Below are 24170 nucleotides of genomic sequence, written 5' to 3' on the forward strand. Positions count from 1 at the left end.
TTTTTCTACAACCTCTTCGGCTGAAGAAGTTGCAGAAAAAAAGTGCTTTTAAAAGCCTCTGACGATCCCAGCTGAGTTGCCTGATCGTCAGAGGCTTTTAAAAGCATTTTTTTTTACAACCTCTTTGGCCGAAGAGGTTGTAGAAAAAATGGTTTTAAAAGTTTAAAAAAAAAAAAAAGTTGGCCATGCCCACCCAGTCACATTACCCCACCACCACCAAGCCACGCCCACAGAGCCTTCTCTGTGGGCACATGTGCCGTCGCCAGCTGCTCTTCTGTGCCAAAACTGGAACATGTGCATGTTCACAGAGCCTGGAAGAGAGAGGTGCCACACGCCTAAAACTGGGATTTATAGTTGCGATTCGCTGGTCCTAGGATGACTTAATTCTTATTTGGAAGGAGACAGCTCTTCCCTGGGAGCATCTCCAGCTATTAACTAGAAACAAGATTTTCACACTTTTCAACGGAGTCAGTTGAAAAAAAAAAAAGGACCAGTAAGCTCAGAAAAAAGCAAAAAAAAAGCAAAAAAAAAAAAGAGGTTTTTGGCTTAATTTTTTTTCTTTTTTTTAATATAAAAATTCACCGAGGTACAAAAATGCTAAAGTGTGACAAACTTTTTCAAAATACTGAGATCAACCTGCCCAGGACACAGCAGTCGTAGAAAACAAAAAAACAAAACAAAACAAAAAAAACCACGCCCAAATCCGGATTAAGAAGCAGCGAAATGGACACACTTCACATCCCAGCCTACTCGGAGGGGGTGGTCTTCGCCTCCGCCGGTGATGGGTTACTCTCGATGGACGAGGACGAACAAGCCCAGGAGGAAAAGGACCGTATACTGGTGGGGAGAAAAGAGTAAGACAGAAATATTTGGAGCGTTATAGCACTAGCATTAGCACTTAGATTTATATACCGCTTCATAGTGCTTTTTTTAAAAAAAAATTGATTTATATGCCGCCCTTCTCCGGAGACTCAGGGCGGCTTACAGTGCGTTAAGCAATATAGCCTTCATACTTTTGTATATTTATACAAAGTCAGCTTATTGCCCCCACAAACTGGGTCAGAAATTTACCCACCTTAGAAAGGATGGAAGGCTGAGTCGACCTTGAGCCTGGTGAGATTTGAACTCACAGTAATTGCAAGGCAGCTGGATGTTAAATGCTGCCTTAGGAGGCATTAGCCTCCTACGCCACTCAGGCTCCTTAGAGAGGGCTTTACAGCCCTCTCTAAGCTGTTTACAGAATCAGCCTCTGGCCCCCAACAATCTGGGTCCTCATTTTACCCACCTCGGAAGGATGGAAGGCTGAGTCAACCTTGAGCCGGTCAGGATCGAACTGCTGGCTGTGGGCAGAGTTTGCCTGCAATACTGCATTCTAAGCAGTGAGCCATCATGCTCGCTCCTTCCTTCCCACTTAGCAATAGCACTTAGACTTATATACCGCTTCACAGTGTTTTTACAGCCCTCTCTAAGTGGTTTACAGAGTCAGCCTCTTGGCCCCCAACAATCTGGGTCCTCATTTTACCCACCTCGGAAGGATGGAAGGCTGAGTCAACCTTGAGCCTGGTGAGATTCGATCTGCCAAATTGCTGGCAGCCAGCAGTCAGCAGAAGAAGTAGCCTGCAGTACTGCACTCTAACCACTGCGCCACCGCGGCTCATTAAATGGTTTCAAATGCGATGCAGGAATTTTACAGTGATTCCAATCCCCAATTTAGGCATGAAAGCAAAATCATAAAACACCCCAAACGGCACAATCTTAGGCATATGTTTGCCAGTTCTGGGGGTGGGTTCACATCATCCTTCAGGCGGCTTCCTTTTCATCTTTCAATCAAGATTTCTAGAATAAGCTCACGTCAGCACACCGCTAACGTGTAACTAATTCTGCGAACTTGAATGCATGGTTATGCTAAGATGAAAGGAAAGAAACCCAAAGAGGATCTGTCGGATGGATGGGCTCAGGGAATAGCGAAAGCAAGCTTGGGACAAGGCAAGGCCGGTGGTTCAAACAGGCATCCTTTCTTGAAGAGTTTAAACATTAAAAAAGAAAAAAAGTTACAGGGGTTTGGTGTGCCTTATCTATTCTACTTGAAGCTCAGCGTTTATTTTTTTTTAAATTCAATTCATTTCAAGTCTTTATTGTCAGTGCACAACATTATGTACTATGAGATTGGTTGACCTCCCTCAATGCATCCCCCCCCCCGTCAACACAATACAACTCACAGCGAAGACAGAAAATCCCTAACCCAATAAATCATATTAACAAAACACCCAGTCCTATTGCACCAGTGTAAACACGTTACACGTTGCCCCGGCCCTGCAGTCCCATCATACTACGTAGTTACGATGTTATTTCTCATTCAGGAGTCCTCTGACAGCCCACGGATAAAAACTGTTCTTCAGTCTGTTTGTGCGGCTGTCTATACTTCTATATTTCCTTCCCGATGGTAGGAGGCAGGGGTGGGTTCTAATTTTTTTTACTACCGGTTCTGTGGGCGTGGCTTATTTTGTGGGTGTGGTTTGATGGTCACGTGACAATTCTTTAGGATTTAGCAGAGGTACTGGTCTACCAGGCTTTTAACTGCTTGCAGAGCTGTACCGGTCTACCCATTTGTTCTTGGAGGCACCAGTCTACTCATTTGTTCTTGGAGGCACCGGTCTACCCATTTGTTCTTGGAGGCACCGGTCTACCCATTTGTTCTTGGAGGCACCAGTCTACCCATTTGTTCTTGGAGGCACCGGTCTACCCATTTGTTCTTGGAGGCACCGGTCTACCCATTTGTTCTTGGAGGCACCGGTCTACCCATTTGTTTTTCGAGCGTACTGGTCTACCACCACACTGCCTTTTAACACTGATCAGCTGTAGGGTGGCCCTTTGAAGCTCCGCGGCAAGAGTTTTTTTCCTTCTAGCCGATCAGCTGGGACTCAGGAGGCAGCGAATAGATTGGGGGTGGGGCCAAATAAAAGGTAAGAATAATGCAGGGCCAGGAGGACCCAGCTCCCAAACAAAGAGAACCGGTTCGGTGACGTCATATCGTCACCGCTACCGGATCGGCCGAACCAGGTCGAACCGGGAGGAACCCACCACTGGTAGGAGGGTAAAGAAGTGATGGCCAGGGTGAGAATCGTCCCTGTTCTCTGGCATTTCTGAAACCCCAATCTATGTCTCAAACCAATCTCCTAAGACTTAGAAAAGCCAGAAACAGTAGTTGTTTGCATCAAACCATCATTGCCTGCTTGAATGTGGTTTTGGGACGTTTCAGCAGGAGTTTGATGAGAAGAGAACCCGCCCGCTTCCATGCATTGTCTGAATGGTGGTTTTGCTTTGCCGACGACAATGCGTCGCTTCAAGAGAGCAAACGAACCCAAAGTCTTACCTTGAACTTAGGGTAATCATTCATTAGGATGGTTACTATTCCAATGTACGGCACAAACCTAAAACAGAAACAAAATCATCCAGTTTAGACACTATACTGGCTGAAATAATAAAAGTCTATGGAGATTCTCAGTCATCCAGATCATGGTCGTCCTAAAGATGCTTTTTCAGGAGGCAACTTGACTTTTCTTGTTTTGCCTTTGAAGATGTTTCGCTTCTCATCCAAGAAGCTGAAGAAGCTTCTTGGGCAAGAAGCGAAACGTCTTCAAAAGAAAAAAACGAAGTCCAGTTGCCTCCTGGACTTCGCATGGTTATCCCATGCTTTTCAAAAGGCAATTAGACATCCTTGGTTTTTTTTCCCCTTGAAACCCAATCTTCAGAGTGCTCATGACTACAGAACTCCAAAGAATATACCGTATTTTTCAGAGTATAAGACGCACCTTAGTTTTTGGGGAGGAAAATAATAAAAAAGCTAATTGGCGGGTGGATCAGCCTCCCGAAATACCCCCAATCAGCTGTTCCCAGTGGTGAATTTTAGCAACAGGTTCCTTGGTTCTGAGCTCTGTGCCTTGCTTTTTTTTCTGCCTCTGAAACTTCTGAAAAGTTTCAGAAAAAACTTTTTTTTCTGCCTCTGAAAGCCTCCGAAACAGAGCTTCAGAAAAAAAGCTTTTTTTTCTGAAGCTCTGTTTTGGAGGCTTTTTTTCTGAAGCTCTGTTTTGGAGGCTTTTTTTCTGAAGCTCTGTTTTGGAGGCTTTTTTTCTGAAACTCCGTTTGGAGGCTTTTTTTCTGAAGCTTCATTTCTGAGGCTTTTTTCAGCCTCTGAAACCTCCGTTTGAGTGACTGGGCAGGGCTACATTCGGAGTATAAGACACACCCAGATTTTCACCCACTTTTTCGGGGAGAAAAGCTTTGTCTTATACTCCGAAAAATATGGTAAATCTGTCCATTCCCACCATTCAGTCAGATCTGAAGAAGCTTCTTGGATGAGAAGTGAAATGTTTTTTTAAGGAACTCCTTACTCCCCTCCCCAAGAAAGTCCAGTGGCCTTTTGAAAAAACACCTTTGGGAAAACAGGAAGATAATAACCAACTGCGGGGGACAGGACTGACCTCTGCAAGAGAGAGGTTATGCCAGGAAGGAATGCCCATTTTTACAACGCCCGCCTGCTGGCTGGCGCCTCACTCACCCTCTTGCTCTTCCAACCACATCTTTCTTCTCCAACCAGTGTTGTCCTTGTTTGTATAAGCCTCGATCATCAACTGCATTATTGTCGCCTTTGGTCAAAAACTTGATGTCGCCGTTTTGTCTGGCATGGTGGGGGTTGGGGAGAGAGACCACAATTAACGAGTGGACAAAACAGAATGCAAATCACATCGTGAGGAGGGACGAAGATGCCAAGTGAATATGTTACCTTACACCAGTAGGCAGGCTCAAGCTTTTAAACTGGTTTCTTCCTCCAAGTTTTGTTAGGGGGGTTGCGAGATGTGGATGCCTGTGGTTACCCCCCTTTTTCCTTCCACAAAGTTAAGCCTATTTTAGGATCCTAGGCCCAGAAACTGATCCCACACTAAAATCCAGGATTGTAAACATTTGGCAAAGCTAGTCTAAAGTTAGCACCCCACTCCCTTCCTCAAATAACACCCTTCCTGTCAGTTCTTCCACATCATTTCCAAACCATATTAATATGCATTCAGATGTTAAACCTTCCTTAATCTTCTGCTCTCAGTCTCCAAGTGTGATGGACGGATCCTTGTTTAACTGAACCACGCTTTGTAGCAAACTCTGGCTTGTACTGCCCCTCCTAACAAGATTCCACAAATGGTGCTTTGTTTACAAATCTTGCCTGGAGAGGTTCATTTAAACCAGTGTTTCTCAACCTTGGTAGCTTGAAGATGGGTGGACTTCAACTTCCAGAATCCCCCAGCCAGCGCTTCCAAGGTTGAGAAACACTGATTTAAACCATAGTTTGCTGGTTCAAGTAAAATATAAGTTTCCCCCAACATGCACAAAGGGTGATCAGAATTATGAATAGCAAGAGAGAAGAAATGGACGAGGATAAAACCCGTTTCCAATTCTCCACGCCATCATAAAGACTGGGACAGGGACAGCACTTGTGAAAGGACACAGTGAAAACGGACATAACAAGAGACGCCCGCGACTATCAACATTCCAAAGCCCGTGACGTACTTTTCATGGATTTTCAGGACCCGATGCACGATTGGAATTTCCCTCCCTTCTATCCTAAAGACCACGATTTCCCCCACTCTGATCGGCTCTTCAATGCGGTTGGTCAAGAACAGGAGATCTCCTCTGTGAAAGGCGGGCTCCATGCTGCCACTGGAAGATAAAAAAACATCGGTTAATTTAAAAAAAAATACCCCAAATTCTGCATTTTGCCTTCAGGTGAGTATTGGCTCTCTCAGTTTTCAAGGATTAGAGACACATACAGTAGTGTCTAAAATTGTGGAAACCTTTTGGGAAAAGTGTATTTTTGAGGTTTGATGGCTAATAACACCACTTTTTTTTTTTTTTTTTGGAGTTTCAAGATAATCCTATTCCACTGCTGGAATGGCCTGGGAATAGCCCAGACCTTCACCCAATTGAAAATCTATGGAGCCGACCAAAGAAACTTGTGAGTCAGAAGCGACCCAGCAATAAAACCCACTTAATAAGTTTTATTCAGTCAATCTTGGTTTCACATTAGAACAGCTGCAGAACGAAAAGACTTGGTTCACTCTATGGGAAGATTTCGTAAGGCCGTAATTCATGCTAAAGGTTACCCAACTAAGTATCAACTGACATGGGGATCATTTTTGTATATCTCGTTTTTTCTAGGGTGATAATTTTTGCATATCTCATTTTTTTCTACGTGTTTCACTTTTCTTCTTTATACTGTAACTGCTATTCTAATAGCAAATCCTTCGTAAAAGTGATTGCATTACACTCTTGGTATATAAATCTTACACTCCACGCCTGGTTTTTTGGCATTTTTCAGGCGCTCCAGTGCCCGTGAAGATGCGCAGCGGAAATCAGAAGAGCAGCTGGCGACAGCGCACATGCCCACAGAGGCCTCTGCGTGCCACCTCTGGCACGCATGCAACCTCTGGCACGCCTGCCATAGATTCACCATCACGGTCCTAAACCATGCAAGTGGACTTTAGGAGTTGGAAGAAACACTAGAAAATTACACCCTGGGTACATTTACTAGAGGAATTAGACAAGAAGGCTGCTTTCTGGTTTTCTGGCACAAAGGCGTGCAGCCCACTCTGTACTGTAGGTGCCAAGTGGTTGCACACGGGATTGTATCTTTCTGCCTTCCCCACCAGCTGCCTTCCCCGACAGATGGAAGCGTTTTGCTTGCTCATTTTGTACTCGATAACAGCTCCTCGTTTCAAGCATGCAAAGAAGTGCTTTCTTTTCTATTCTTGCCCATCTGTTTTCTCTCTGATATCACGTCAACTCAGTTGCAAGGTAAGGAGTACCTTACCTTTTCATTTCTATAAAAAAAAAAAAGGTAGGGGGGAGTATGGAGCTTTGTGCTGAATGCACATTAGGTTTCTAGAGGCTATAATCTGGAATGTATTTGTATCACTGTCCCTTACAAGACTAGCAGCTGCTTCAAAGGCAGCTGCCTACAGATACTCTTGCTCAGAATAAACGGGAAACAATCAACTTTGCATTGATTATTCAGTGAATACAGGTAGTCCTTTTGACTTACAATCTTTTGTTTAATGACTGTCCAAAGTTACAGCAGCACCGAAATTTAATGACTGCATTATTCGCTTAATAATCCCAGGGGTTTACTTGGTGGAAAAAAAAAAAAGGCCGTAAAATCAGGTGCAATTCGCTAACAACTGCCTTGCTTAGTAATGGAAGTTCTGGCCTCAATTGGGGTCGTAAGCCGAGGACTATTTATATTTGAAAACAGATTCTCTGACAGAAGGATGGCCGTGTTACTCCAAGTAGGGCCCATAAACCAAGTCACAAGACCAAGCTGTAAAAACCTAAACTTTGCCCTCGTCAAGATCATAATTGTTCAAAGATTATGCTATGTTAGCAGACGCCATGCCCCCCCTTCCAAAAAACTATGATGGCCGCCCCGTCCTTCCTAATCTCACACAATAGAATGGATTGAGCCCGAGATTACCAGAAATATTTTACCTCAGGACAACGACGATGGGACTCTCGCTGCCCGTTGCCACCATCAACCCCTTCCAGATCATCAGCGCTGAGGAAACGATCATCCCAAAGTTCAGAACCTGGTAGTACAGCTGGGAAGAGGTGAGGGGGGGGGGAAGGATTATGATGGGGATTCAAGACAGTCCTTTGCAAAACACAAAGACCCCCCCCCCACACACACAATGCATAACACTTTTCTTTGGGTGTATCTTCAAAGGCAATGCCCCCCCCCCTTTGCAAAGGAGAAGCCACCGCTTAAAAGTCTTGTTACGGTCAATAGTACCCACTCGGGACTGCAAGCAGACATGTCTTTTAGTTGATTTCTTAAGTATAGCTAGAAACCAGGTGAGTTATGGTCCCACTTTAGGCATGAAAGCTGGCTGGGTGACTTAGGGCCAATCACCAGGAGTCTTGGGAGTTCTAGTTCTGCCTTAGGCATGGAAGCTGGCTGGGTGACTTTGAGCCAATACCAGGAGTCTTGGGAGTTCTAGTTCTGCTTTAGGCATGAAAGCCGGATGGATGACCTTGGGCCAATCACCAGGAGTCTTGGGAGTTCTAGTTCTGCCTTAGGCATGGAAGCTGGCTGGGTGACTTTGGGCCAATCACCAGGAGACGGTGAGTTCTAGTCCTGCCTTAGGCATGAAAGCTGGCTGGGTGACTTTGGGCCAGCCCTCTCTCTCTGTCCAACCCACCTCACAGGATTGTTGTTGTGAGGAAAAGAAGATGGCCCAAGCATTAAATAGGTATGTTCACTGCCTTGAATCACACATAATGAAGATGGGGGTTCAAGAAAAATCCTTTTGGTAAAATTTGGATTAGGAAGGCGACAAGCCCCTGGCTTCTGTTATCCGTCTCCTTCCTCCCATCCACGGCCCTCAGCCTGCCTGCTCTTTTTTGCTGTGCCATTCAAGCTCCGTCATAGCACTCACACATCAATCATATTACTATTCCTTTTTATTTATAACTCAAGGCGAGGAACATACTTAACCGTTGTTATTTTACCCCAAAAATGCAAGACTCCGGCAGCCGGACAAGAAGCAACGGACAGAAACGAACGAAGGTGAGAAGCAACCTTGAAATTAAGGAGAAACTTCCTGACAGTGAGGACAATTGACCAGTGGAACGACTTGCCACCAGAAGTTGCGAATGCTCCAACACTGGAGGTTTTCAAGAAGATGTTGGAGAACCCTTTGTCTGAAGTGATGTAGGGGTTTGCCTGCCTGAGCAGGGGGTTGGATAGAAGACCTCCAAGGCCCCTTCCAACTCTCTTATTCTCTAATCCTAAATCAATTAGCCAGTGGAACAACTTGCCACCAGAAGTTGTAAATGCTCCAACACTGGAAGTTTTCAAGAAGATGTTGGACAACCCTTTGTCTGAAGTGGTGTAGAGGTTTCCTGTCTGGGCAGGGGGTTGGACTACAAGACCTCCCAGGTCCCTTCCAACTCTGGTTATTCTGATACACAATACAGAATAAAGGGCAGAATATCAGCCCCTCCCCCTCTCCATTGGTTCCTTTGCAACCCCCACCCCCCACCCCTTTGCGTCCTCCTAAGTATCTTGCACGGGATCTGGGACCTTCCAATGCTCCTCAGCCACGCCTGCTGGGGAGGATGGGATCTGTAGTCCCAGCCCTCCTGTGGAAGGAAGGAGCCTGGGCTGTTCTTGGAGCAGAAAGAGGAGGGGGGGGGAAAGTCCCTCTTGGTCACGTGACGTACCCAGCATGCACATCGGCTTTACAAACTCAACGGGCGGGGGGGGTGGAGGAGAGGGGGGGTCCAGCAGCCCCCCCCACCCCCCCCACCGGAGAGCAAAGCCTTCCTCCGCGACCACCGCCCCTTCCTCCTCCTCCTCCCTTGCGAACCTGCCGCTTATTCATCCGCCGAACATCGTCCAGAAAGTCCAGCGACAGCATCCCGGCGTTCGTGGTGTGGCTGCAGCCGGGAAGACCCCGACCGTCTCACCCTGCTTCCGCTTCCGGCCGCCGACACCAATATCCGGCCAAGCTGGTCTCCGTCTCTGTGTGTGTTGGAATAGAGATCTCGTGGCTCGCCTAGACCGGCCCGAATTGAGCCGTGTTTTGAGGACTGCAGGGGGGGACGACGTCACTTCCGGTTCTGCGCGAGGGGTGGAGCGTGAGCAGGGGTGGGGTGGGGGCAAGAGCGGCATTCTTTGCTAAGGAGAGCTTGATGCGAAGTCCTCCTGGGGAGGTTTTTTTTTCTCCTTTAATTTGAAAATCGGATTTCAGATGAAAGGGGAATTATTATTATTATTATTATCATTATTATTATTATTATCATTATTATCATTATTATCATTATTATTATTATTATTATTATTATTGCAGATTTCCAGGCGAAACTGGCGTGCCTTGTTGCAATGCAATAAAATTTCCCTGCAAAATTCTTAATGACTCCAGTTTCAAGTGTCTTTTAAGTGAAAGGCGAAAATTGTCCATTGAACCAGGGGTCTCCAACCTTGGCAACTTTAAGCCTGGAGGACTTCAATTCCCAGAATTCCCCAGCCAGCTTTCCTAGTATGATTTATTTGCTTATTTGTACCCTCTGACTATCACTAAGTGTTGTACCTTGTGATTCTTGACGAATGTATCTTGTCTTTTTATGTACACTGAGAGCGTATGCACCAAAGACAAATTCCTTCTGTGTCCAATCACACTTGGCCAATAAAGAATTCTATTCTATTCTATTCTATTCTATTCTATTCTATTCTATTCTATTCTATTCTATTCTATTCTATTCTATTCCATTCTATTCCATTCCATTCCATTCCATTCCATTCCATTCTTCTATTCCATTCTTATTCTATTCTATTCTAATTCTATATCCTTACAATTTATATTGTTTTCTAGTATGATTAGATTGCTTATTTGTACCCTATCACTATCACTATCATGAAGTGTTGTACCTTATGATCCTTGACGAATGTATCTTGTCTTTTTATGTACACCGAGAGCGTATGCACCAAGACAAATTCCTTGTGTGTCCAATCACACTTGGCCAATAAAGAATTCTATTCAATTCTGTTGTCTTTGTGGTTGACTGCCATATGAATGCAGTGTGCAGAAAGCACCTACTTCATGGAAGATCCGTCTTCCAGTGGTGTTCTTGTGAAAGGCTACACAGGAAGTTCTCAACTTACGACCAAAAGTGAGCCCAACATTCCTGTGGCTAAGCGCGAGAGTTGAGTTTTGCCCCACGTTATATCCTTTTTTGTCACAGTTCTTAAGTGAATCACCACAGTTAAGTTAGGAACATGTGAATCTGGCATTGACTTTGCTTGTACAAGGAGGTAGCAAAAAGACTCCGGGGACACGACAATCGTCATGAGTCAGTTGCCAAGCATCTGAATGTGGCTCACTGACAGTGAGGAATGCCGCAACATCGTTAAGTGTGGGGAAAAAGGTCGTAAGTCACCTTTTTCAGTGCTGTTGTAACTTTGGTCACTAAATGAACGGTTGTAAACCGAGAACTACCTGTATTCTGCATTACAGCCTCTAAGCCAGGGGTGTCAAACTCTATTTTATTGAGGGCCGCATCAGGGTTGTGTTTGACCTTGGGTGTCTATGTGTGTGTGGCTGGGGGTGGGGGGGCATGGCCAGTTCGTCATCACTTGTGTCAGGGTCTGTTGTGACCCAGGTCCATGTAGTTGATATTAAATGCAAAACAGTTCCAAAAAACAAACAGATTTTATTAAAACAGCTGAGAATTAACTCATTCTCAGCATATTCCAAATTAAATAAAAGCAAAGTCCTCAAAACACTGTTCTTCAGTTTATCTCTGACCTTGGGATAATTAGGCAAACTGCCAAAGGCTTTTCTTGGCAACAGTTCAGGAACAGAAGAAATAACTACAGCCAAACATGAAGCAAATCTCTCAACGGTTGTTTTCCGGCAAAGAGGCCAAGAGCCGTTGCTGGTCTTTTAAGCCTTATGGGAGGGGCCAGTCATCTCTTGGCCTTCCTCCTGAGTCGTCCTCTCTGCTTTAACTGCTCCTGCCTTCTGGCAGCTCTTCTCATGCATGCACTAAGAACAGGCTCCTCCTGTTCCTCTGCCTCTCTGCTGTCAGCCTCTGGAGGCTCCGAAGTCTGCACATCACTCCCAGATGGCCCTGGCCCCATCTCTGCCTCCGACGCAGAGCCCTCATCTGGGATTTCCCCAGACTCCAGGACTGGCCCATGTTCTTCCTCAGCCTTAGCGCTGTCCGACTCCGATGCCAGCTCCGCAGGCTGCTGGCGGACCACAACAGGGTCACCTGTGGTGGCCTAAGTACTCTGCCAAAGAAAACAGGCTCCCGAGCTCCATTTTCAGCTGCGGTGGTCTCCCGCAACCCTCTACAAGCGAAAACAAAGCTGTTTTTGCTGGTAGAGGCACTGCAGGCCGGTCCTTTGCTGTTTCCAGGGCGGCCCTGCTGGCCAGATCTAAGCACCCGGTGGGCCGCATCCGGCCCGCGAGCCTTGAGTTTGACACCCCTGGTCTAAGCACTGAGATCAAGTTAACTATGGTACTTGAGGCTCTGTTATGAATGTCCAGCATGGGGTCTGAAACACGGATGGTTTCAACTTACCTTTGCTACCGGTTCGCAACGGGAGTGTGCGCGCACTCGAGATGCTTCTGCACAGAAGCTTCTGCGCATGCACAGAACATCCGTGATGACATCCGGGCAGGTGGGTGGAACCTCCCGCTGCCGTTACTACCAGTTTGCAAGATCCGGACCGAACCTGTAGCAACCTACCACTGGTCTGAAGGGTCATTGTGGATTTGGGAGAGAGCTGCAAGGTCAGAGAAGGGAGGTTGGAAGCCACTCCATTATTAGATGGTTTTATTTGAAATACTTTGAAGTAAACATTATAGCAAGGCACAGATGCCACTGCAGATTAAATAGATATGTGATGGCTTGGGAGGAATGTCCTCCCTGCCCCCTGCTATTTGTTAACTATAGCTAGGCTAACTTGTAAAACATTCCCCTAGACTAAAATGTACACGGTATCAAAAAATACAAAGGGTTTTATCAAAACACGTCCGGACGAGAAAGTGAGCAAATTCAAATGGCCATATGATAAATAGGGTAAAATATTTTTTTTTTTCCTTTTTAAATTATTTATAGTAAACCATGAGCAGGGTGTCCGACTTGAAACATAACAACCATATTAAAACAAACAAACAAACAAACAAAAAGTAAATATTATACGAAGCGTGAGGAAAAGCACATGAGGCGAGGCGGGAGTGGGGCGGAAGCCACAGATGGGGGGAAATGAATCAAGGTTAAAGGGGAGGAAAGCAATCTCCAATTAATGTGGGGAGGGGGGGGCAACCGAGATTAAAAAAAAAAAACCTGGAAAGGGGTGAGGAGGGAAAAGGTGTGCTTTGGAAGAGCAGGTGTATTTGAGGAAGGATCGGACTGCAATTTCCCCTCCCCTTCCTCATGGAATAAACTTCATCAGCCCCAAATTCTTGTGTTTTCTGAACCGACAAGCAGAGGACGTTCTAAAGGGCAGCAGTGAGCAACTACGGGGACGTTAGGACCTGTGGACTTCAACTCCCAGAATTCCTGAGCCAGCTGGTCCTAACGTCCCCGTAATTGCTCCCCCCTGATCAAGAGAGACTTCTGGCTTCTTTTATCTTCCAATTTTTGCATCCCAACTGATATATATATATATATATATAAAATCTTCTGGGACCATACTAGAAGGAAAATAAGGCAAGCCAATCTGTCCCTCTCCTGGCCCTCAATACTTTTCAACCAGGACTGGAAGCAGCTCTGATCACTGACAGTCAGGGGAGCGATGAACATTGCTCCCCGGATCTGAGGAAGGAGGGTTGCTAACCATGGAAGAGAAGAGACTGCCCAAAGATCCAGAAATGCAAGCCTCACAATTTTTTTTTCCTGTTCTTATTCTTTCTTACAACAGATGTCAATCTTTACTTGGGCAGGTTTTTTTAAAAAATACCTGTGCCTCCAACTTTTAGCAAATCCTCAAGTGGATATGCAACTGATTTTCCCCTACAGCAAAGATTTAGCAGCCCCCCCCCTTTATAATGTTTTCTCAGAAATGAAAAAAGAAAACCTGCTACTGAATAGTGCTGGAAATGTGTCTTCGGGGGGGGGGGGGGAGGATGCAGGTTTCATTCAGAGTATCTGAAAGGTAATTTTTCAGGCTGGGTGGAATTTTTGCTTTGAAAAGAAATCAGCGAGTGATGGTATGGCCAGAAGCTTCCTGGCATCCTGGGGCTAAGGGAGTGGGGAAGGGAGGGGGCTGAAGAGGGTGGGAGAAAGGACTGTATTCTTAATTAAAAAATCTGAGCTAATAGGCAAAAAGTCTTGGGCAGCAGGTGAATGCTTCATTTTTTTTTTGCTGGGGAAAACTTGCCACGATTATCCTATCTGCCAGTCTTTTTCAATCTTGGCCGCTTTAAGAGGTGTGGATTTCATCTTTGAGCAAAGCTTGGCTGGGGAATTCTGGGAGCCGAAGCCCACACCTCTTAAAAGCATCCAAGATTGAGAAAGACTGTTCTAATTTCTCTCTCTCTCTCTCTCTTCCCTCCCCTTCTCTTTAGTGCTAGGGAGATGGTGGCAATTGGGTGCGTTGTTAATTTCCCTCCCCGATCAAAATGAACTGAACCTTATGCCCATCCAATGAACAACCTCCCTCCCTCCCTCCTTCAAGCAAGGTTTCTGGGGCAGCTGAGCGGACTCTTAAATAGAGGGAGACTTTGTGGGTTTGTTCTGAGAACTGCTTTTCTCTTTGCTGCAGGGCGCGGGGTCGCGCTCCGAGTCTTTGTTCTTGGAAGGATCTCCTTTTGCCCTGCTGTGGCTGGTCTCACTGTTGGCTTCACCCAGTCCATTCTCTCTCGTTTCCATTTCCGGAATCTTTTTTGCACTCTCTTGTTCTGGCTCTTCTTCCTCCTCCTCCTCCTCTTCCTGCTCCTCCTCTTCCTCCTCTTCTTCTTCTTCTTCTTCCGGATCTTTGACTTTATGAACGATAAAGAGGTGCCTGTTCAGAGACAGGTGCGACGTGTAACACAAGCCGCAGAGCAGGCACTGGTAAGTGGAACTGTCTGACTTGTGCCGAGGTATGTGTTCCAGAAATTCAGTCTCCGTGGCCGTCGCAAAGCCACACTTTGCACATTTCCAGCGGGTTGCCTTCAGTTTCTTTGCTGGTGGATCGTCTGATCCAGATGCGGCTGCTTCCATCGGACTCGGACCATCGGCGGTTACTCTCTTTGGAGATTTTGTCTGAAAAACAAAGCCGTACGTATGCTTATCGTACCCATCAGCCCACCAGCCAAACGATGCCCGCTAAGAGCAATAAGAACCTTATCTCTTCCTCCTCCTCCTCGCGCCAAGCTGTCTATGGCTTGGTCAGGGGTGTCGAACTCAAGGCCTGGGGCCTGGATCCGGCCCATATGGGTGCTTAGATCTGGTCCGTGGGGCCGCCTGGAAACAGTGAAGGATTAGCCCGCCATGCCTCTGCCAGCGAAAACGGGCTCCCAAGTTCCGTTTTTGGCTGGGACAGCCTCCTGCAGCCTTCTGCTAGCGAAAACAGAGCCCCAGAGCACTTGGGCCACCACAGGCGCCCCCGACACAAGTGAAGGGGGCCACGCACCCCCGGGGTCAACCCTGTCCCATACCTTCCCATTTGGGGTGGGAAGGAATTTAGATATAATTAACTGAATAATTGCCCACAGCGCTTTGCTAGGAAGATAACCAGAATCAAATGCAAATACAATGCCTTAAGGATTAATTTTTTTTCCAGGCTGTATTTCTTCATATCACTGGTTACCACTTGTTAATCTCGGAGGTTTTTCTAGGATTTTCATTTAATTAAAAGAAAGATCTAACACGGGTCCCTTGAAATAAAGCTGCATCTTTTATGCTGGTGGTGTTAAACTACAAGGGGTTTCAGACAGTGAGATGTAATATAGTCTTTAAGTACTCTGGGTCTGCCTGGAACCAAATATCTTGGAATGTAGCAAGGGATTTTTTTTTAAAGGCTAGAGTTAAATTACACCCAAATGATTGCAGGAACGGATAAATTTTCATTACAGTACAAGAAATATCTTTTGATAGGGCTGGCACTGTCTTCAGCACCCACAAGGGAAAGTAGTCTATATTTTATTTAAAGGCCTGTGGTCCTCTTGGAAAGAGAACCAGAGGGCGTCTCTTGGAAGGCAGCTTCCAAACGAGACGGCAACTCAAAAGACAGAATGTGATCTACTCCGCCTCCATATCTTAACTAAAGCACTGCAGATTACTTTTGTCAAGTCTTTGGATATCTGGGAAAGATCTGGATTTTTGATGCCATGCATGAGGCTCATGTGACTCTCCAGCATCGATGGCTGAGGAAATGTCTGGATTTCGTCTGTGCAATACCTGCAAAATACACAACAACAACAAAAAGTGCCATCAATACAACTGGATTGCTCCGTCTCTCTCCCTGCTACCCCATCTCTTATTTTCACTCTGCAGCCCGCCCGCCCCAATTTTCACAGAAGCCCAGAGTTAGAAGGAACCTGGGGACCGTTAAATCCGTTATGCTGATCCAGATAGGAGTGTTGTGGCCCGCAACGGCCAGCAGATTCGGACAGTGAGGAGGTTGGGGAGGAAGATGGGCCAGTCCTGGAGTCTGGGGAAGGCTCTGATGAGGGCTCTGCGTCGGAGGCAGAGTGGGGGCCAGGGACGGATGCCAGTTATCAGCTGCCTTCGGAGTTGGACATCAGTGAGGCAGACAAACAGCTAGAGCCTGTTCCCAGTGTGCGCATGTGCAAAGTTGCCAGACGAAGGGAACAGCTAAAGAACAAGGGTCGACTTGGGTGTAAGGCCACAGGTGGACGTTGAATGGCCCCTCCCAGAGGGAATAAAAGAGGAGCGAAAGGGGAGTCGAGTTTGCAGGAGACAATTAAGTTCGCCTAATTGGTTTGTGACTCTCCAAGACTCCTGGCCAAGTTTTGAAGATATCGACCTGGCAGCTCTCCAAGCCAGATAAGGTCTGTGACTGTAAATTCTCCCTTGAAAAGACTTTGCTGAAGGTGAATGAGAGGAATTCACTTGTTTGTTTAATACAGGGGTCTCCAAACTTGGCAACTTTTAAGACTTGTGGACTTCAATTCCCAGAATTCTTAATTTTGGAAAAGCAGTGTGAAATGCAAGATGACAGGGTTATCGTTTGTTTTTTTTTTTAGAATGTGACATCCTTGTCTCAATCCTAGATAGGGAACGTGCATTTTACGTAACACAAGCTTACTGCAAATAAACAAATCTTAAGACTAAGCCAATATGTGGACCGTGACTTTGCCATCTATTCTGAATCTTCTGAATACGTCCTCGAAGGACATTCGTGTAACTTTCTCGACAGATGAACTGGCGGACTAAGTTTTGTTTGCAAGAAAGTCTTTGAGCACAAATGTTGTGATTTCACAGCAAAAGCTCCCAGGAACAAGATCTGTTTTTTCAAAGACCTACGTACCGAAGCAAAGATTCTACCACTAGTAGCTGGGAAGCTAGCCTTGAATTCCAGGGATATCAAAAGCGACCTTGGATCACAGCTTCAGAGCTGATAAGAACGGCTTCTTTTCCAGAGGGAAATCAAAGGTTTGCCATGGGAAGGTTAATGTTTCGTCTGGGGTCTTGGTGGGAACCACAATTTTACATTTCTTAACAACATGTGGCAGGAATGTAGGAGGCTCCCCCGAGAGGAGGCCTTTAAAACCCCAAGATTAGATATGAACCGAGACATGCTCAGTTCGCATGCACCAGTTAAAGCAACGCTTAGAATTCCCCATCTGTAGTTCAATTAAAATAACAACTTTTTTCTTCTCCTTAAAATGCTTTTCCAGAGGAAGAATAGCAGGGACCAACTCTAACCTGAAACAGCTTCCACAGAAAATAACTTGGCACGGTTTTTCTAGGTTAGTCAGTTGTCAGTGAAGGAGGTTTAAATGATGTCTTGGTATGGGATTTAAACTCCACAAAGAATCCCCATTAGCCAGACTGACTAACATGAATGAAAATCCCTCTAGCAGTTAGAAAAGGAAATGTACAGAAGTACAAAGAAACAGTTGTGGGCAGTGAGCGTTTGATGTGAAACAGCCTTTCTTAAACTGGAATCCTTTGTAGCCAAGGTAGGTTTTCTAAGACTGGCTTCTGATAGTCTTTATTTCTCGTTTGAAAGGGTAAACTAAGGGAATGCTAAAACCACAAAAGGGATCAGTGATGGAAAGCAGCTTTTTTGCTGCAAAGAGAACGACTTGTGGTATATAGGAATAATTGCCAGAAAACACCCTGTTTTCTGTTGAGTAATTAAGATGTACTAAAAATATATAGTTTTAATTAAATATTAAAAACAAACCATTAATCGAAGTGCCACCTGCTTCCTGGAAATATGCTTTCCTGGAGATTAATTTGAATGGAAAGATTCCTTGTGTTCTTATTTTCTTTTTCTTTTTTTTTTTTTTTTTGAAACCGTGAGTGCTTAATTCTAAAACTGCAAATGTTTCACTTGCAATCGGTTCTGAAATTAATAGCAATAGCACTTAAGACTTATATACCGCTTCACAGAGCTTCACAGCCCTAAGTGGTTTACAAAGTCAGCACATTGCCCCCAACAATCTAGGTCTCAATTTTACCAACCTTGGCAGGATGGAAGGCGGAGCCAACCTTGTGCTGGTCAGGATCGAACTGCTGGCAGTGAGCAGAGTTAGCCTGCAATACTGCCGTCAACCCTGAAGCTGACCTGACCGAAGCAATTTTGAAGCTTTAGTGTTGCCACACTGGAGCTGAGGGATAAGGAGGAGGGAATAGAGATAACTGGTTTATAGTGAAAACAAAATACTTTCTCTTGGGAACCAAGGACATTCTTACGGGTGGTCAGAGACAGGAGGAGTGATGTTACCAGGCAACCGGATGACACCTTGATTGGACCATGTAACTGTCTGTTTGGGGAAGGGGAAAAACTTTTACTTGTAATTAGGTGAAAACTGCGGGAACCTTCAGAGTCGGTTTTCATCAGAACTGTGCCAATATGATATATCCAATAAAACTATTATTTGAGGAATCTACCTGCCTCAGAGTTTTGTTTGCTATGGATGCATTACTTGGAACCTGACAACTGCATTCTAACCACTACGTCACCAGGGCTCATTAAGTTAAGCGGAAAGAGCTGCAGCTCCCATTGAAATAGGGCGAGCGCACACGGAACGCATCGTAGTTCCTCCAGAGGTAGTTAGAATGCTTCCATTATTAGGAACACACGGTGATATCATCGCGGGATCTCCTGGAAACGAAAACGATCCACGGTAAATAGCATGTGATCCCTCAGTCGAACAGGCAGGACCAGGCAAGACCCTGTGATGCGTGCAAGGACCGTTTCTTCCCTCTCGGACTCACCAGCAAGGGTACAGTTTCTTTGCTGTGTCGTGATTATTGCGAACGTGTCTGTGCAGACTGTTGGAGGCACCGAATGACCTCTCGCACTGCCGGCAGGGAAACCTCTTCATGTTCTGCAAGGGGATCGGAAGAGTCAGTTTAGAAATAGAAAGACAAGAGTTGGAAGGGGCCTTAGAGGTCTTCTAGTCCAACCCCCTGCCCAGGCAGGAAACTCTACACCACTTCAGACAAATGGTTATCCAATCTCTTCTTAAAAACTTCCAGTGTTGGAGCATTCACAACTTCTGGAGGCAAGTCGTTCCATGGATTAATTGTTCTAACTGTCAGGAAATTTCTCCTTAGTTCTCTCTCTTTGATTAGTTTCCACCCATTGCTTCTTGTCCTGCCTTTTGGTGCTTTGGAGAATAGGTTGACCCCCCTCGTCTTTGTAGGAGCCCCTCAAATATTAGAAGACTGCTATCCTGTCACCCTTAGTCCTTCTTTTCATTAAACTAGACAGACCCAATTCCACCAACCATTCTCTATGTTTTAGCCTCCAGTCCCCTAATCCTCTTACCAAGGCAATATAAAGTGGTATTAATACTTCACGTGATCCTGATTCTATCCCTCTGTTTATGCAGAGGGAAAGAAGCTTCTTCAGTTCTGACTGGATGGTGGGGAATGGAAGGATTTATACTTTCTTGTTTTTCCTTGAAGACATTTCGCTTCTCATCCCAGAAGCTTCTTCAGCTCTGACTGGATGGTGGAGAATGGAAGGATTTATATTCCTTGCAGACAGCTGGTCATTTGCATCCTTTTAGAGAGTCGTTGAGGCCACTTGGAGATTTTTCTGTGTCACCCTGAGGAAATCCTTCCATTCCCCACCATCCGGTCAGAGCTGAAGAAGTTTCTTGGATGAGAAGCGAAACCTTTTTCAAAGAAAAACAAGGAAGTCCAGTTGCTTCTTGAAAAAAAGCAACTTGGGGACTTGAGAATCTCCAAAGGCATTCAGCATAAGTACCGAAAATAAAAATGACCCTTAATGCTGTATTTTGTCATGCCATATGAAATAAATAAAACAACTAGGAGAAAGAGGAAGAAAGAAATAAAAACAACACTTAATACTGTATTCTGTTAAAATATCATAAATATAACATAAAATAACAGCATAAAATAACCAGAAGAAAGGGGAAGAATACAAGCAGGCATCTTCTCCTCATTCCCGTTTCCACGGCATTGCTACGAAGTGAGGAAGACGCAACCGTATTAAAACGACGGGGAGAAAGTCCAAATGCTCCTACGCTTCAGGAAGGCCGGTTTACCTTTCCGTGGCTTTTCCTCATGTGGGACACGTAAGTTTCACGATCGGGGATCCACTGCGAGCACACCCGGCAAGTCCAACTGCCCGTTTTGGACTTCGGCTTGGATTCCGGGCTTACGCCTTTCGTGGGCAAAGAGGTCGGCTGAGAAGTACCGTTGACGATGGACAGTTCCTTGGACGTGGGAAGGACGGGACTGCTCGTAGTGGTCGTCTCAACCTTCTGCCGAGCGCTGGTGAAATTCTCGGGATTTTCCGGGACTCCGTGCATGCTCTAGTACAAAAGTCAAGGAATCGAGCTCAGTTAGCAAGCAGATCCACACGGAAAGGCCGGAGTGTGGAACGACCCAGCCAGCAACGAATTGCTGAGGATGTCAGTAGCCTCTCTATTTCTAGATCTATCATCTTGACCAGCCGCTGGCCCCTCCAGCAGCCGAATGAGAGGAGGAGGAGGGGTGGGAGTCAGGGCCAGCGACAAGGCAACCTGAGAGCTCCGAGGGGGGAAAAGGGAATGGAGCTGGCAGAGAGAGAGAGAGAGAGAGAGACAGAGGCGGAGCCTGGGCTGTCCATCAGCCCTCAGATGGAGAGTCAACAGCCCCCAGGTCTGGAGGTGGCTGATGAGGAAGAGGAAGAACAGCTGGGTCCAGTGCCTGATGTACGGATGCACAGAAGGCAGAGGAGAGGAGAGCAGTGGAAATCTATGGGCCGGTCCTTGGGACGGAAGAGCCACCGCTGCTAGCGAAGCCCCACCCTATCTCTGGGGATAAAAGGCAGGGGGCAGAGATGAATAGATGTGGCAGACAACTATTCATCTCCCCTGCAGGACAGACATGTTAGCCTGCGGTGAGAGAGAAACCTTTTGCCGGGGTTGCCGGTGCTCCTAATAAAGGAATCATTGATTTAACTACAGAGGGTTTGTCGTGTTTGGGGAGCTGGGTCAGAACACTAGAGTTGGGTGTTATGACCGTATTACGCATATATTGTGCCAAGTGTCCTGATTTCTGAACCCAGGTTCAAAGTTCTGGATGATCTTTTAAATCTGAAATCTTCCAAACTTGACAACTTTTAAGACTGGTGGCCTTCAACTCTGCTGGCTGGAAGTTGAAGCGCACAAGTCTTAAAGTTTGGAGACCTCTGATTTAAAAGGTCATCCAGAACTTTGAACTGGGTCCAGAACCGGCCCGGGAATCAGGACAGTTGGCACAATATATGCATCATATGATCGTAACACCCAGCTCTAATTGGTAACTCCCTGTTCAAGATCCATCACAAATGCAGAGAATTGAAGGGCGTTTTGAGGGCAACGAGGGTGAGATTTATAAATTGCAGGCTGCTGACACAGAGATGTTAAATAAATAAATAAATTGCAATAGCACTTAGACTTATATACCGTTTCACAGGGCTTTAAAGCCCTCTCTAAGCGGTTTACAGAGTCAGCCTCTTACCCCCCAACAATCTGGGCCCACATTTTACCCACTTTGGAAGGATGGAAGGCTGAGTCAACCTTGGGCCCGGTGAGGCTTGAACTCCTGACTGTGGGCAGTTAGCTTGCAATACTGCATTTTAACCACTGGGAAGGAAGGAAGGAAGGAAGGAAGGAAGGAAGGAAGGAAGGAAGGAAGGAAGGAAGGAAGGAAGGAAGGAAGGAAGGAAGGAAGGAAGGAAGGAAGGAAGGAAAAGCACTTAGACTTATATACTGCTTCACAGTGTTTTACAGCCCTCTCTAAGCTGTTTACAGAGTCAGCCTATGGCCCCCAACAATCTGGGTCCTCATTTTACCCACTTTGGAAGGATGGAAGGCTGAGTCAACCTTGGGTCTGGTGAGGCTTGAACTCCTGACTGTGGGCAGTCAGCTTGCAATACTGCATTCTAACCACTGGGAAGGAAGGAAGGAAGGAAGGAAGGAAGGAAGGAAGGAAGGAAGGAAGGAAGGAAGGAAGGAAGGAAGGAAGGAATAGCACTTAGACTTATATACTGCTTCACAGTGCTTTTACAGCCCTCTCTAAGCGGTTTAGAGTTAGCCTATTGCCCCCAACAATCTGGCTCCTCCTTTTAGCCACCTTGGAAAGAGGGAAGGCTGAGTCAACCTTGAGCCTGGTGAGATTTGAACTGCCAAACTGCAGGCAGCCAGCAGTCAGCAGAAGTAGCCTGCAGTACTGCATTCTAACCACTGCGCCACCAAGGTTCTTAATAAATAAGTAAGTAAGTAAGTAAGTAAATAGGTAGGTAGGTAGGTAAGTAAGGTGATTTTAGGACACTGTCCTGGTTGTACTAAGTTGTAATGCATCTGGTCTAGACTAGCAGGCTGTGCCAACTCAGCCACTGTGCTCTGCAACTTTAATCCAGTCAATTGTGGTTGACATTTAAATTACAGTTAAGCAACCTAAACCTTCAGAGAGGCAAATAGGAGGAGAGGCTGCCGAGGAGGAAATGTCAGTCAGATGTGGGGAAGTTAAAAGGCAGCCCAAGAGTTTCCAAGGGATGAGCCTGACTACGTACCTTGACATGCTGCATTAACTGCAGCTTCTGCATATACACCAGTGGGCACTGTGGGCACTTAAATACGCCCACCATCAGCCGGTTGGCGTTTTGCTGGAAGTGCTCTTGCAGAAGTCTCTTCTTGTTGAAGACCGTCTCGCAGGAACATTTGTAGATCACCCTGGGACAGTCGGATGTGGAAAAATGAGAAACCTTCGTGAACGAATGAATCAGGGAAAGCAAACAGACCAATACTTGAGAGGCCGCTGGAGTTGGGCAACCGATACATTTAAATCATCATCATCATCATCATCGTAAATTTTTTTTAAAGAAATGTTTAGACTGGATTTGCCACTTTCATCTATCTGCTGCAGGGTGGATTTGATTTAAATCGAGTTGATTTAAATCACAATTTAAATCATGACTTAAATCACTAGTAAAAAGGCTTGATTTAAATCAACTCGATTTAAATCATAATTTTTAAAGAGCAACTGTCATCTCTGCTACTCCTTTGACCCACTGTTGACTCACCGATAGTCCCAGTGTTGCAGAATATACAGCCTCATGCTACATAACTAAGCTCCATTTCATGCTGAATAAACTAAATTATTTATGTATCTTAAACAGAAAACTATTTTACGATAGATTTTTACCCCAAAAGTTTTTTATTAAAATAAATTCGATAAAAATAAAAAAAATCCGATTTAAATAAAAAAAATCCGATTTAAATTAAAAAAATCTCATTTTTTTTTATTTTTTTTAAAAAAATCATTGATTTTTATCCACCCTGATCTGCTGAGTCCTTCCTGGGATAGGCAGATGTGGTTGTGTAGCAAAAGAAAGGAAAGACAGCACCAATACTCATAGGCGCACTCGGTGCAATTCTAAAACCTCTGGTCACCATTGGCATTGACAAATTCACCGTCGGTCAATTGCAAAAGGCAGCTTTACTCAGAACACCTTATACCCTGAGAGGATACCTTTAACACCATCAAACAACATCTGTCTGTCCCAGGTCCTTGGACTCAATAGGTGCCAAACCTAGTATAAACATCTGGTGGACAGTGAGACAAACCATAATAATCATAATTTATGTTAAATCGAGTGCCAATAGGCATATGCACTTTGGATCCAATCACAAAACATTTGGGGTACCCAGATGTTTACATACTGACCCCAACAATCTGGGTCCCCATTTGACCAACCTCGGAAGGAAGGAAGGCTGAGTCAACCTTGAGCCGGTCAGAATTGAACTCCTGGTGGTGGGCAGAATTAGTCTGTAATACTGCATTCTAACCACTGGGGAGGAAGGAAGGAAGGAAGGAAGGAAGGAAGGAAGGAAGGAAGGAAGGAAGGAAGGAAGGAAGGAAGGCTGAGTCAACCTTGAGCCAGTCTGAATCGAACTCCTGGTAGTGGGCAGAATTAGTTTGTAATATTGCATTCT

General features: G+C 45.5%; 2 protein-coding genes across 2 annotated transcripts in view; both read right to left on the reverse strand.

The window, feature by feature from the left end:
• Nucleotides 1-546: 546 nt before the first annotated feature.
• SEC11A (SEC11 homolog A, signal peptidase complex subunit) lies at nucleotides 547-9653 on the reverse strand. The gene is made up of 6 exons (XM_034432594.2): nucleotides 9414-9653; nucleotides 7534-7643; nucleotides 5560-5709; nucleotides 4559-4678; nucleotides 3374-3431; nucleotides 547-837 (listed from the first exon to the last, which is right to left on the reverse strand). The coding sequence occupies exons 1-6, from the start codon at nucleotides 9462-9464 to the stop codon at nucleotides 787-789; spliced, it is 540 nt and encodes a 179-aa protein (XP_034288485.1). The 5' UTR covers nucleotides 9465-9653; the 3' UTR covers nucleotides 547-786.
• Nucleotides 9654-12372: 2719 nt separating this feature from the next.
• Nucleotides 12373-24170, reverse strand: part of ZNF592 (zinc finger protein 592) — a 32271-nt gene continuing 20473 nt past the window's right edge. Inside the window, exons 5-9 of the mRNA XM_060689448.2 lie at nucleotides 22748-22907; nucleotides 20253-20522; nucleotides 18952-19064; nucleotides 15822-15939; nucleotides 12373-14802 (exon numbers count right to left, since the gene is read on the reverse strand). Of these exons, the coding sequence (XP_060545431.2) occupies nucleotides 14263-14802; nucleotides 15822-15939; nucleotides 18952-19064; nucleotides 20253-20522; nucleotides 22748-22907 (1201 nt within the window). The 3' untranslated portion in view covers nucleotides 12373-14262. The remainder of the gene's footprint in view (nucleotides 14803-15821; nucleotides 15940-18951; nucleotides 19065-20252; nucleotides 20523-22747; nucleotides 22908-24170) is intronic.

Source organism: Pantherophis guttatus, chromosome 13 (assembly GCF_059756535.1).
Source record: "Pantherophis guttatus breed Tessera chromosome 13, ASM5975653v1, whole genome shotgun sequence".
Classification (NCBI taxonomy): domain Eukaryota; kingdom Metazoa; phylum Chordata; class Lepidosauria; order Squamata; family Colubridae; genus Pantherophis; species Pantherophis guttatus.

Bases quoted from the DNA above. Each gene is read 5' to 3' on its own strand.
- SEC11A (XM_034432594.2), bottom strand. From the start codon at position 9,464: ATGCTGTCGCTGGACTTTCTGGACGATGTTCGGCGGATGAATAAGCGG. The intron at 7,644-9,413 runs GTTCGCAAGGGA...ACCTCTTCCCAG, and splicing joins GGCGGATGAATAAGCGGCAG to CTGTACTACCAGGTTCTGAA. The intron at 838-3,373 runs GTAAGACTTTGG...TCTCCCCACCAG, and splicing joins ATGATTACCCTAAGTTCAAG to TATACGGTCCTTTTCCTCCT.